The 13,352-nt window shown below is 47.8% G+C and overlaps 1 protein-coding gene across 1 annotated transcript in view; it reads right to left on the reverse strand.

Moving 5' to 3' along the window:
• LOC106609797 (voltage-dependent L-type calcium channel subunit alpha-1C) overlaps positions 1-13,352 on the reverse strand; it is a 588,474-nt gene that overhangs the window by 112,352 nt on the left and 462,770 nt on the right. The window contains exon 9 of the mRNA XM_045722531.1: positions 10,529-10,701. Within this exon, the coding sequence (XP_045578487.1) occupies positions 10,529-10,701 (173 nt within the window). The remainder of the gene's footprint in view (positions 1-10,528; positions 10,702-13,352) is intronic.

Raw genomic sequence — 13,352 nt, forward strand, 5'->3', positions numbered from 1 at the left:
TATACAGCCTCCAGTCTAACATCAATATATAACTATAACTATACAGCCTCCAGTCTAACATCAATATATAACTATAACTATACAGCCTCCAGTCTAAAATCAATATATAACTATAACTATACAGCCTCCAGTCTAACATCAATATATAACTATAATTATACAGCCTCCAGTCTAACATCAATATATAACTATAATTATACAGCCTCCAGTCTAACATCAATATATAACTATAACTATACAGCCTCCAGTCTAACATCAATATATAACTATAACTATACAGCCTCCAGTCTAACATCAATATATAACTATAACTATACAGCCTCCAGTCTAAAATCAATCTGTAACTATAATTATACAGCCTCCAGTCTAACATCAATATATAACTATAACTATACAGCCTCCAGTCTAACATCAATATATAACTATTTATATTGATCGGGATTCCCATAGGGCGGCGCACAATGGGCCACACTTCGTCAGGGTTACAGGAGGGTTTGGTCGGGGGTTTTACTTGGCTCATCACGCTCTAGCGACTCCTTGTGGCGGGCTGGGTGCCTGCCACAGTGTTAAGAAGCGCGGTTTGGCGGGTCATGTTTCAGAGGACGCATGACTCCACCTTTGTCTCCCGAGGCCATTGGGGAGGTGCAGCGATGAGACAAGAGAAAAACAAAAATACAAAAAAAATAAACCATATGTTTCCCATGCCAATCAAGCCCCTTGAATTGGAATTGAATTGACAGAGACCTAGAGACAGAGAGAGACAGACAGAGAGAGAGAAAAACTAAGACAGAAACAGAAACAAAGACAGGGAGAGACAGAGAGACAGACAGAGAGACAGAGAGAGAGACAGAGAGAGAGACAGAGAGAGAGACAGAGAGACCGAGAGAGACAGAGAGAGAGAGACAGATAGAGACAGGGAGAGAGACAGAGAGAGAGACAGACAGACAGAGAGAGAGAGAGACCGATAGAGAGAGTCAGAGAGAGAGTCAGAGAGAGAGTCAGAGAGAGAGACAGAGAGATAGAGAGACAGCGACAGCGACAGCGAGAGAGAGACCGACAGAGAGAGACAGACAGAGAGAGAGAGACAGAGAGACCGATAGAGAGAGAGAGAGAGAGAGAGATAGAGAGATAGAGAGACAGAGAGACAGACAGCGAGAGAGACAGAGCGACAGACTGAGAGAGAGACAGCGACAGAGAGAGGATACAGTCCTGCCTCTAGATGGCAATGTTGCTCAGAGCTCTGTCTGTCATAGATTTGGTCCTTCATCCCCCATCCTAATTTTGCCCTCCCTACTCTTCTCCATACACCATGACACAAGCCCAATTGTTGTTTTTATGCTACAATAACTGTTTTAGTAGATGACAAAATGTACATTGATCAGTATGGGATCTCCTGAGCATGAGGCATAAACAACACTAAAAACTGTCTCTCTAATTCTCTACTAAAAACACGTCTGTCTGGGGGCAAAATAACCAGTCTGTCAATCAATCAATCCACTTCCGTCTCTATCTATCCTCGACAACTGTGGGACAGAAATAAAGTATCTGGCTCATCTCATTTTTTCATTTTCTTTACCCTCTCCCTCTCCCTCTCCCTCTCTCTCTCTCTTGGTCTCCTGATTGCAGAGTGGTATTAAATAGCCTATCTGTCTCACTTGGCTGTATCTTCATTTAGCTACTGTGAGTAAGCCTTGTGACCCGTCTCTCAGTCCCTCAGCCTCAGTCTATCACACCAGGCTTGGCTGACTTCCTACAACCATGAGACCTGCTGAAGGATATTGCAAACATTGTTTAGTAGAAGTGCAGGAATTAAAGCTAAAGTTTAACCCAAGTCATCTGCTCACCACAAGACTGTGTCAGCCTGCTGAGCTAAAGCCTCGAGGGATAAGGCCTTTTATCTCCCTCCTGTCCTCATCTCTACTACTGATCTGTAGGAGTGACCTGTGATGCTGCCTGTCAGCCAGTGTGTGTGTGTTTTGTGAGTGTGTGTGTGTGTGTGTGTGTGTGTGTGTGTGTGTGTGTGTGTGTGTGTGTTGTTGCTGTGTGTGTGAGCATGCGTGTGTGTTTTTGTGTTTGTGTGTTCCCATCTGAGCTCTGACAACAGGACAGCCCAGGACACAGTAGACCCCTGAGGCCTCAGGATCTCAAAGGCCACGGTGCTAAAATAAGCCTGGGGAACAACAACAACATACTACACTGGACAGCAGCTGATCATATATCTGTCTGGCAGTTTCTGTGTGTTATGTCCAGTCTCTGTGTGTTATGTCCAGTCTCTGTGTGTTATGTCCAGTCTCTGTGTGTTATGTCTAGTCTCCAGTCTCTGTGTGTTATGTCCAGTCTCCAGTCTCTGTGTATTATGTCTAGTCTCCAGTTTCTGTGTGTTATGTCTAGTCTCTAGTCTCTGTGTGTTATGTCCAGTCTCTGTGTGTAATGTCTAGTCTCTGTGTGTAAAGTCCAGTCTCTGTGTGTTATGTCTAGTCTCCAGTCTCTGTGTGTTATGTCCAGTCTCCAGTCTCTGTGTATTATGTCTAGTCCCCAGTTTCTTTGTGTTATGTCTAATCTCCAGTCTCTATGTGTTATGTCCAGTCTCTGTGTGTAAAGTCTAGTCTCCAGTCTCTATGTGTTATGTCCAGTCTCTGTGTGGTAATTCTAATCTCCAGTCTCTGTGTGTTATGTCTAGTCTCCAGTCTCTGTGTGTTAAGTCTAGTCTCCAGTCTCTGTGTGTTAAGTCTAGTCTCTGTGTGGTATGTCTAGTCTCTGTGTGGTAAGTCTAATCTCCAGTCTCTGTGTGTTATGTCTAGTCTCCAGTCTCTGTGTGTTATGTCTAGTCTCCAGTCTCTGTGTGTTATGTCTAGTCTCCAGTTTCTGTGTGTTATGTCTAGTCTCCAGTTTCTGTGTGTTATGTCTAATCTCCAGTCTCTATGAGTTATGTCCAGTCTCTGTGTGTAAAGTCCAGTCTCCAGTCTGTGTGTTAAGTCCAGTCTCCAGTCTCTGTGTGTTATGTCTAGTCTCCAGTCTCTGTGTGTTAAGTCTAGTCTCCAGTCTCTGTGTGTTAAGTCGAGTCTCCAGTCTCTGTGTGTTAAGTCTAGTCTCCAGTCTCTGTGTGTTAAGTCTAGTCTCCAGTCTCTGTGTGTTATGTCCAGTCTCCAGTCTCTGTGTGTTATGCCCAGTCTCCAGTCTCTGTGTGTTATGTCTAGTCTCTGTGTGTTATGTCTAGTCTGCAGTCTCTGTGTGATATGTCCAGTCTCCAGTCTCTGTGTGTTATGTCCAGTCTCCAGTCTCTGTGTGTTATGTCTAGTCTTTGTGTGTTATGTCTAGTCTCTGTGTGTTATGTCTAGTCTGCAGTCTCTGTGTGATATGTCCAGTCTCCAGTCTCTGTGTATGTCTAGTCTCTGTGTGGTATGTCCAATCTCCAGTCTCTATGTGTTATGTCCAGTCTCTGTGTGTAAAGTCTAGTCTCCAGTCTCTATGTGTTATGTCCAGTCTCTGTGTGGTAAGTCTAATCTCCAGTCTCTGTGTGTTATGTCTAGTCTCCAGTCTCTGTGTGTTATGTCTAGTCTCCAGTCTCTGTGTGTAATGTCTAGTCTCCAGTCTCTGTGTGTTATGTCTAGTCTATGTGTGGTATGTCTAGTCTCTGTGTGTTATGTCCAGTCTCTGTGTGGTATGTCTAGTCTCTGTGTGGTATGTCTAATCTCCAGTCTCTATGTGTTATGTCCAGTCTCTGTGTGTAAAGTTTAGTCTCTGTGTGTTATGTCCAGTCTCTGTGTGTTATGTCTAGTCTCCAGTCTCTGTGTGTTATGTCTAGTCTCTGTGTGGTATGTCTAGTCTCTGTGTGTTAAGTCTAGTCTCCAGTCTCTGTGTGTTATGTCCAGTCTCCAGTCTCTGTGTGTTATGTCTAGTCTCCAGTCTCTGTGTGTTATGTCCAGTCTCTGTGTGTTATGTCTAGTCTCCAGTCTCTGTGTGTTAAGTCTAGTCTCTGTGTGTTATGTCTAGTCTCTGTGTGTTATGTCTAGTCTCTGTGTGTTATGTCCAGTCTCTGTGTGTTATGTCTAGTCTCTGTGTGTTATGTCTAGTCTCCAGTCTCTGTGTGTTATGTCCAGTCTCTGTGTGTTATCTCTAGTCTCTGTGTGTTATGTCTAGTCTCCAGTCTCTGTGTGTTATGTCTAGTCTCCAGTCTCTGTGTGTTATGTTTAGTCTCTGTGTGTTATGTCCTCTTTTTTATGTCTAGTCTCCAGTCTCTGTGTGTTATGTCTAGTCTCCAGTCTCTGTGTGTTATGTCCAGTCTCTGTGTGTTATGTCCAGTCTCCAGTCTCTGTGTGTTATGTCCAGTCTCCAGTCTCTGTGTGTTATGTCTAGTCTCCAGTCTCTGTGTGTTATGTCCAGTCTCTGTGTGTTATGTCTAGTCTCCAGTCTCTGTGTGTTATGTCCAGTCTCTGTGTGTTATGTCCAGTCTCCAGTCTCTGTGTGGTATGGCTAGTCTCTGTGTGTTATGTCTAATCTCCAGTCTCTGTGTGTTATGTCCAGTCTCTGTGTGTTATGTCTAGTCTCTGTGTGTTATGTCTAGTCTCTGTGTGGTATGTCTAGTCTCTGTGTGGTATGTCTAGTCTCCAGTCTCTATGTGTTATGTCCATTCTCTGTGTGTAAAGTCTAGTCTCTGTGTGGTATGTCTAGTCTCTGTGTATTATGTCTAGTCTCTGTGTTATGTCTAGTCTCCAGTCTCTGTGTGTTAAGTCTAGTCTTCAGTCTCTGTGTGTTATGTCTAGTCTCTGTGTGTTATGTCTAGTCTCCAGTCTCTGTGTGTTATGTCTAGTCTCTGTGTGTTATGTCTAGTCTCCAGTCTCTGTGTGTTATGTCCAGTCTCTGTGTGTTATGTCTAGTCTCCAGTCTCTGTGTGTTATGTCCAGTCTCTGTGTGTTATGTCCAGTCTCCAGTCTCTGTGTGTTATGTCTAGTCTCTGTGTGTTATGTCTAGTCTCCAGTCTCTGTGTGTTATGTCTAGTCTCCAGTCTCTGTGTGTTATGTCCAGTCTCTGTGTGTTATGTCCAGTCTCCAGTCTCTGTGTGTTATGTCCAGTCTCCAGTCTCTGTGTGTTATGTCTAGTCTCCAGTCTCTGTGTGTTATGTCCAGTCTCTGTGTGTTATGTCTAGTCTCCAGTCTCTGTGTGTTATGTCCAGTCTCTGTGTGTTATGTCTAGTCTCCAGTCTCTTTGTGATATGTCCAGTCTCCAGTCTCTGTGTGTTATGTCCAGTCTCCAGTCTCTGTGTGTTATGTCCAGTCTCCAGTCTCTGTGTGTTATGTCTAGTCTCCAGTCTCTGTGTGTTATGTCCAGTCTCTGTGTGTTATGTCCAGTCTCCAGTCTCTGTGTGTTATGTCCAGTCTCCAGTCTCTGTGTGTTAAGTCTAGTCTCCAGTCTCTCTGTGTTATTTCTAGTCTCCAGTCTCTGTGTGTTATGTCCAGTCTCCAGTCTATGTGTGTTAAGTCTAGTCTCCAGTCTCTGTGTGTTATGTCTAGTCTCCAGTCTCTGTGTGTTATGTCCAGTCTCCAGTCTCTGTGATTCTGAATGTTCTGAATCTTCCAGTGGGGTCTTTCTCTAACATATCATTACTATTATATCAGATAGTCAAATTTAGTCTCCTAATACATCCAATAATAAGCAGCGAGCTCTGTTGTCATAGCAGTGCAGGTTTCCCCTAACAACTTTTGAGGATTTTACATTTTGTGGAGGTCGTCATCAAAGCAGTTTGCGCGGGTCGTAAAAAACTAAATGAGCACGACCCGAGCTGATTTAGTCCCCCTATGTCCCGGTGGTCGTAAGGAGAAGCGGACCAAAGTGCAGCGTGTGTGTCGTTCCACATTTTATTTACACTGTGAAACTATGCAATACATAAACTAAAGAACAAAACAACAAACCGTGACGCAGAGGTGAAACATACACTACTCAAAAAACAATCTCCCACAAACCCAGGTGGAAAAAAACCCTACTTAAGTATGATCTCCAATTAGAGACAACGAGGACCAGCTGCCTCTAACTGGAGATCATCCCAAACAAAACCCCAACATAGAAATACAAAACTAGACCCTGACAACATAGAAATAGAAAACATAGAAAACCACCCCGTCACGCCCTGACCTACTCTACCATAGAAAATAACATATTTCTATGGTCAGGACGTGACACCCTAATTCTGGCCATCATCCTTCAAGGGTATAACCTCCAATAACTTTTGAACGTATTATGATGGAGACGCGAGGTTTCAACCATTGGTTTTCTTAGAAGATTATCTACACGATAATATTATTTTACCCAATGGTCAAAAGACGCGTTTTGATTGGACACCCTACTGTACAGGGAGAATGGTGCCATTTGGGATGCATCCATACACATACTGGGGCTCCAGGGCTCCAGGGCTCCAGGGCTCCAGGGCTCCAGGGCCGCAGGGACCCAGGGCTCCAGGGCTCCAGGGACCCAGGGCTCCAGGGCTCCAGGGCTCCAGGGCCCCAGGGCTCCAGGGCCGCAGGGACCCAGGGCTCCAGGGCCGCAGGGACCCAGGGCTCCAGGGCCGCAGGGACCCAGGGCTCCAGGGCTGCAGGGACCCAGGGCTCCAGGGTTAAAAATAAAGGTTAAAAATAAATTCAAAAAATATGCGCACCTGTGTGGCCAGTCAGACAAACAGTGCTGGCGGTCTGCCACTGAGAGAGAGAGGCTGTAGACAGTGAGTTGATTAGCCACCCCATCACTCAGCACTACTCTGGCCCTCACTATATGGTCTAAACAGAATCCTTGGGACGTCCCAACTCTGATGTCACCCAATTAAAGTGAAATGTTAGTGGACCACACTACGCCAACAGAAGACTTCCCCCCACCAAATACAGACCATAGTCCCTACTCTAAATCCATGTCTACAGTACTAGGTGACCCCAACGCCTGACCTACAGTACTAGGTGACCCCTGACCTACAGTACTAGGTGACCCCAACGCCTGACCTACAGTACTAGGTGACCCCAACGCCTGACCTACAGTACTAGGTGACCACAATGACCTGGCCTACAGTACTAGGTGACCCCTGACCTACAGTACTAGGTGACCCCAACGCCTGACCTACAGTACTAGGTGACCCCTGACCTACAGTACTAGGTGACCCCAACGCCTGACCTACAGTACTAGCTGATCTCAACGACCTGACCTACAGTACTAGGTGACCCCAACGCCTGACCTACAGTACTAGGTGACCCCAACGCCTGACCTACAGTACTAGGTGACCCCAACGCCTGACCTACAGTACTAGGTGACTCCAACGACCTGACCTACAGTACTAGGTGACCCCTGACCTACAGTACTAGGTGACCCCAACGCCTGACCTACAGTACTAGGTGACCCCTGACCTACAATACTAGGTGACCCCTGACCTACAGTACTAGGTGACCCCAACGACCTGACCTACAGTACTAGGTGACCCCTGACCTACAGTACTAGGTGACCACAACGACCTGACCTACAGTACTAGGCAGCCAGCCAGCCAGCCAGCCAGCCAGCCAGCCAGCCAGACAGACAGACAGACAGACAGACAGACAGACAGACAGACAGACAGACAGACAGACAGACAGACAGACAGACAGACAGACAGACAGACAGACAGACAGACAGACAGACAGACAGACAGACAGACAGACAGACAGACACTCAGAGAGACAGACAGACAGACAGACAGACAGACAGACGAGACAGACAGACAGACGAGACAGACAGACAGACAGACAGACAGACAGACAGACAGACAGACAGACAGACAGACAGACAGACAGACAGACAGACAGACAGACAGACAGACGGGCAGACAGAGACAGGCAGTCAGATCTCATTAACACAGGTAATGGTAATGGGACACAGTGAGAGGCAGCAGGTTTGGACCATGAACACAGAGAAGATAAAACATCTTCAACTGTTGAAGCCAATGACATCCAATTACCGGTCACTGTGGGTGTACCATAGGTGCAGATGTGTGAGTGAGACAGAGGGAAAGGGGAGGAATGAGTCAGGGAGAAAGAGAGGGATATGGCAGTAGACAGGCTTGGCTAATCAAATATGAGGAAAATAGATTCAGTTGTAAATGACTTTTGATGTTTGAAGCAGAGAGAGAGAGAGAGAGAAAACTAACCGGTGCCCCCGCACATTGACTCTGTATCGGTACCCCCCTGTATATAGTCTATCTATTTTACTGCTGCTCTTTAATTTTAACACCTGTTGTATTCGGCGAATGTGACTAACACCATTTGATTTGATTTGATTTGAGAGAGAGAGAGAAAGACAGAGCGAGACGTCGAGGATGGAAAGAGAGAGAAGAGAGAGGTCGAGAGAGAGCGATAGAAAGAGAGAGCGAGAGAGATAGTGAGAGAGAAAGAGAGAAAGAGAGAGAGAGATATATATAGTGAGAGAGAAAGAGAGAGAGAGAGAGAGAGAGAGAGAGAGAGATATAGTGAGAGAGAAAGAGAGAGAGAGAGAGAGAGATATATATAGTGAGAGAGAAAGAGAGAGAGAGAGAGAGAGAGAGAGCGATACATAAAGAGATAAAGGTAGAATAAGGGAGAGAAGCTGGGTCTCTCTTCACATCTACATGAAGGCCAGGAGGATAAAGTCTGTGTTACGGTCATGCTTCTCTCTATGAAGCCAGTGTAGAATCTTCCATTACAGCCCTGACTGAGCCTGGCTCAGAGGACGACAGAGGGACAGCACTGCTACTGTACTGTGATTTACATGTACATTAGAGACATTATGGCCTGTTCCTTCTACATCAGCAGCAGTTGAGCTTGTAACAGGTCTCTGCTTGATGCCAAAGTCAATGTGTTTGTGTGTGTGTGTGTGTGTGTGTGTGTGTGTGTGTGTGTGTGTGTGTGTGTGTGTGTGTGTGTGTGTGTGTGTGTGTGTGTGTGTGTGTGTGTGTGTGTGTGTGTGTGTGTGTGTGTTACAGTAGGAGTGCTTTGTCTGACACAGCAAATCTCAGGCTTCCTGGTGTTCATTACCCCCTAACCCCTCCCCCATCTTTACCCCCTCCCCCATCTTTACCCCCTCACCCATCTTTACCCCCTCCCCCATCTTAACCCCCTCCCCCATCGTAACTCCAGCATGGTGGTGTTAGGGGGAATGGTATCGTAGCATGGTGGTGTTAGGGGGAATGGTATCGTAGCATGGTGGTGTTAGGGGGAATGGTATCACAGCATGGTGGTGTTAGGAGGAATGGTATCGTATCATGGTGGTGTTAGGGGGAATGGTATCGTAGCATGGTGGTGTTAGGGGGAATGGTATCGTAGCATGGTGGTGTTAGGGGGAATGGTATCGTAGCATGGTGGTGTTAGGGGGAATGGTATCGTATCATGGTGGTGTTAGGGGAATGGTATCGTAGCATGGTGGTGTTAGGGGGAATGGTATCACAGCATGGTGGTGTTAGGGGGAATGGTATCGCAGCATGGTGGTGTTAGGGGGAATGGTATCACAGCATGGTGGTGTTAGGGGGAATGGTATCACAGCATGGTGGTGTTAGGGGAATGGTATCGTAGCATGGTGGTGTTAGGGGGAATGGTATCACAGCATGGTGGTGTTAGGAGGAATGGTATCGTAGCATGGTGGTGTTAGGGGGAATGGTATCGCAGCATGGTGGTGTTAGGGGAATGGTATCGTAGCATGGTGGTGTTAGGGGGAATGGTATCGCAGCATGGTGGTGTTAGGGGAATGGTATCGTAGCATGGTGGTGTTAGGGGGAATGGTATCGTAGCATGGTGGTGTTAGGGGAATGGTATCACAGCATGGTGGTGTTAGGGGGAATGGTATCACAGCATGGTGGTGTTAGGGGGAATGGTATCACAGCATGGTGGTGTTAGGGGGAATGGTATCGTAGCATGGTGGTGTTAGGGGGAATGGTATCGTAGCATGGTGGTGTTAGGGGAATGGTATCACAGCATGGTGGTGTTAGGGGAATGGTATCACAGCATGGTGGTGTTAGGGGAATGGTATCACAGCATGGTGGTGTTAGGGGAATTCATAGCCCATTGACCGTAGAGGGGAGAGACTGCCAATCCCATCCACTGTGATTTAGGACCACGCTGCAATGAACTGCCTGGGAGGCCCTGTACTGAGCTACAGGATAGGAGAGACAACTCATTCACACACACACACACACACACACACACACACACACACACACACACACACACACACACACACACACACACACACACACACACACACACACACACACACATCTGTACTGATGGTAGAGCGCTCGGAGGCTCAGGTGGAAAAGTATTGATTGCCACAACTGTTGCACTTGATTGGTAACTCCTCTCTGACAATACTCATTTGCCCAACACACACACGCCCGGTGCACACACACACACGTAAACCTACACACACCCAACACAAATGACACCTACATACAAACACACAACTAATCCCACCATCCTCCATTTCATTGAATCTTGTCCACCTCCATAACCTCCCTCTCTTTCCCTCCCTCCTCTCCCCAGACTGCACTCACGGTTTCTGGGCTTCTCCTCGTCGAGCCCCTCCTCCTCGTTCTCTGGGTCAATGTCTTCAGCCTGTGTGATCCAGTCCAGATAACCCTTCAGGTCCTCCTCCAGCTGTTGCTTCTCTCTCAGCTTCTGGAAGTCTCCTCTGGCCTTGGCCTTCTCTCTCTCCTTGGAAAACTCTCTGCAAGGACAGGAGAGGAGGAGAGGAGATGGAGGAGAAGAGGAGAGGATGGAGGAGGAGATGAGAGGAGAGGAGGAGAGGATGGAGGAGAGGAGGACAGGAGAGGAGGAGAGGAGATGGAGGAGAAGAGGAGAGGATGGAGGAGGAGATGAGAGGAGAGGAGGAGAGGATGGAGGAGGAGAGGATGGAGGAGAGGAGGAGGACAGGAGAGGAGGAGAGGAGATAGAGGAGAGGATGGATGGAGGAGGAGATGGAGGAGAAGAGGAGAGGATGGAGGAGGAGAAGATTGGGGGTGGGAGATGAAAGGATGGAGGAGAGAGAGAGGAAGAGGAGGAGGAGGAGAAAGAGAGGAAGAGGAGGAGAGGATGGAGGAGAGGAGAGGAGGAGGAGAGAAGGAGGAGGAGGAGAGAGAGGAAGAGGAGGCGGAGGTGAGAGAGGAAGAGGAGGAGGGGGTGGAGAGAGAGGAAGAGGAGGAGGAGGAGAAAGGAAGAGGAGGAGGAGGAGAGAGAGGAAGAGGAGGAGAGGATGGAGGAGAGGAGGAGGAGAGAAGGAGGAGGAGAGAGGAAGAGGAGGAGAGAGAGAGGAAGAGGAGGAGGAGGAGGAGGAGAGAGAGGAAGAGGAGGCGGAGGTGAGAGAGGAAGAGGAGGAGGGGGTGGAGAGAGAGGAAGAGGAGGAGGAGAGAGAGGAAGAGGAGGATGGAAAGGGAGGAGAGAGTGGATCTGAAAACCCATTGTAACAACAGATTCTTTTTTAAACAACAGAGTTTTTTTCTGAGCAAACAGTATCCCTATTAGAAAAGGAAAAAGAAAGTGAATTTAAAGCAAGAAATCTAATTCTCAACACAATCAGTTGCCCAATTTGTCCCACTGTAGATACAGAATAAATACTTTTGTCAAGGAACAAGAAACAAGCCACAGATATGGAAATATGAGTATTGCATATACACTGAGTGGACAAAACATTAGGAACACCTTTTTACTTTCCATGACGTAGACTGACCAGGTGAATCCAGGTGAAAGAAGCTATGATCCCTTATTGATGTCAATCAGTGTAGATGAAGGGGGAGGAGACAGGTTAAAGAAGGATTTTAAGCCTTGAGACAGTTGAGACATGGATGGTGTATGTGTCAGAGGGTGAATGGGCAAGACTAAATATTTAAGAGCCTTTGAACAGGGTATAGTAGTAGGCTCCAGGCTCACTGGTTTGTGTCAAGAACTGCAACGCTGCTGGGTTTTTCACGCTCACCCCTATCGACGAAGAAAATCGCAGTCCCCCCCCACCCACAAACTTCTTCCCGCGTCTATATACAACTGTGGGAAGCATTAGTAGGAAGGTGTTCTTAATGTTTCGTACACTCAGTGTATTTTAGGTGGTGAGACTTCAACAATTACTATAAGCAACAGGAGAGAGAACTCAGCTGCATGCACTAGAAAGAAGGAATGGTGAAATACACAGATCTGGAGGACGCTACGTCATTCACTTTGTAGCATCCTTCTCAAGTGATGCAATAGAATGAAAGGTGAAGAGTGTGATGAGACTCTGAATAACAAACAATACTTTTAACTTCTACCGTTCTACTCTTTGGAATTCAGCTAGTGGATCTACATGTGGGTTCCAAACAGCACCCTGTTCCCTATGGGCCCTGGTCAAACAGCACCCTGTTCCCTATGGGGCCCTGGTCAAACATCACCCTGTTCCCTATGGGCCCTGGTCAAACAGCACCCTGTTCCCTATGGGCCCTGGTCAAACATCACCCTGTTCCCTATGGGCCCTGGTCAAACAGCACCCTGTTCCCTATGGGCCCTGGTCAAACAGCACCCTGTTCCCTATGGGCCCTGGTCAAACAGCACTCTGTTCCCTATGGGCCCTGGTCAAACATCACCCTGTTCCCTATGGGCCCTGGTCAAACAGCACCCTGTTCCCTATGGGCCCTGGTCAAACAGCACCCTGTTCCCTATGGGGCCCTGGTCAAACAGCACCCTGTTCCCTATGGGGCCCTGGTCAAACAGCACCCTGTTCCCTATGGGCCCTGGTCAAACAGCACCCTGTTCCCTATGGGCCCTGGTCAAACAGCACCCTGTTCCCTATGGGGCCCTGGTCAAACATCACCCTGTTCCCTATGGGCCCTGGTCAAACAGCACCCTGTTCCCTATGGGCCCTGGTCAAACAGCACCCTGTTCCCTATGGGCCCTGGTCAAACAGCACCCTGTTCCCTATGGGCCCTGGTCAAACAGCACCCTGTTCCCTATGGGCCCTGGTCAAACAGCACCCTGTTCCCTATGGGCCCTGGTCAAACAGCACCCTGTTCCCTATGGGGCCCTGGTCAAACAGCACCCTGTTCCCTATGGGCCCTGGTCAAACAGCACTCTGTTCCCTATGGGCCCTGGTCAAACAGCACCCTGTTCCCTATGGGCCCTGGTCAAACAGCACCCTGTTCCCTATGGGCCCTGGTCAAACAGCACCCTGTTCCCTATGGGCCCTGGTCAAACAGCACCCTGTTCCCTATGGGGCCTGGTCAAACAGCACCCTGTTCCCTATGGGCCCTGGTCAAACAGCACCCTGTTCCCTATGGGCCCTGGTCAAACAGCACCCTGTTCCCTATGGGGCCTGGTCAAACAGCACCCTGTTCCCTATGGGCCCTGGTCAAACAG

This window comes from Salmo salar, chromosome ssa07 (assembly GCF_905237065.1).
Source record: "Salmo salar chromosome ssa07, Ssal_v3.1, whole genome shotgun sequence".
Classification (NCBI taxonomy): Eukaryota; Metazoa; Chordata; class Actinopteri; order Salmoniformes; family Salmonidae; genus Salmo; species Salmo salar.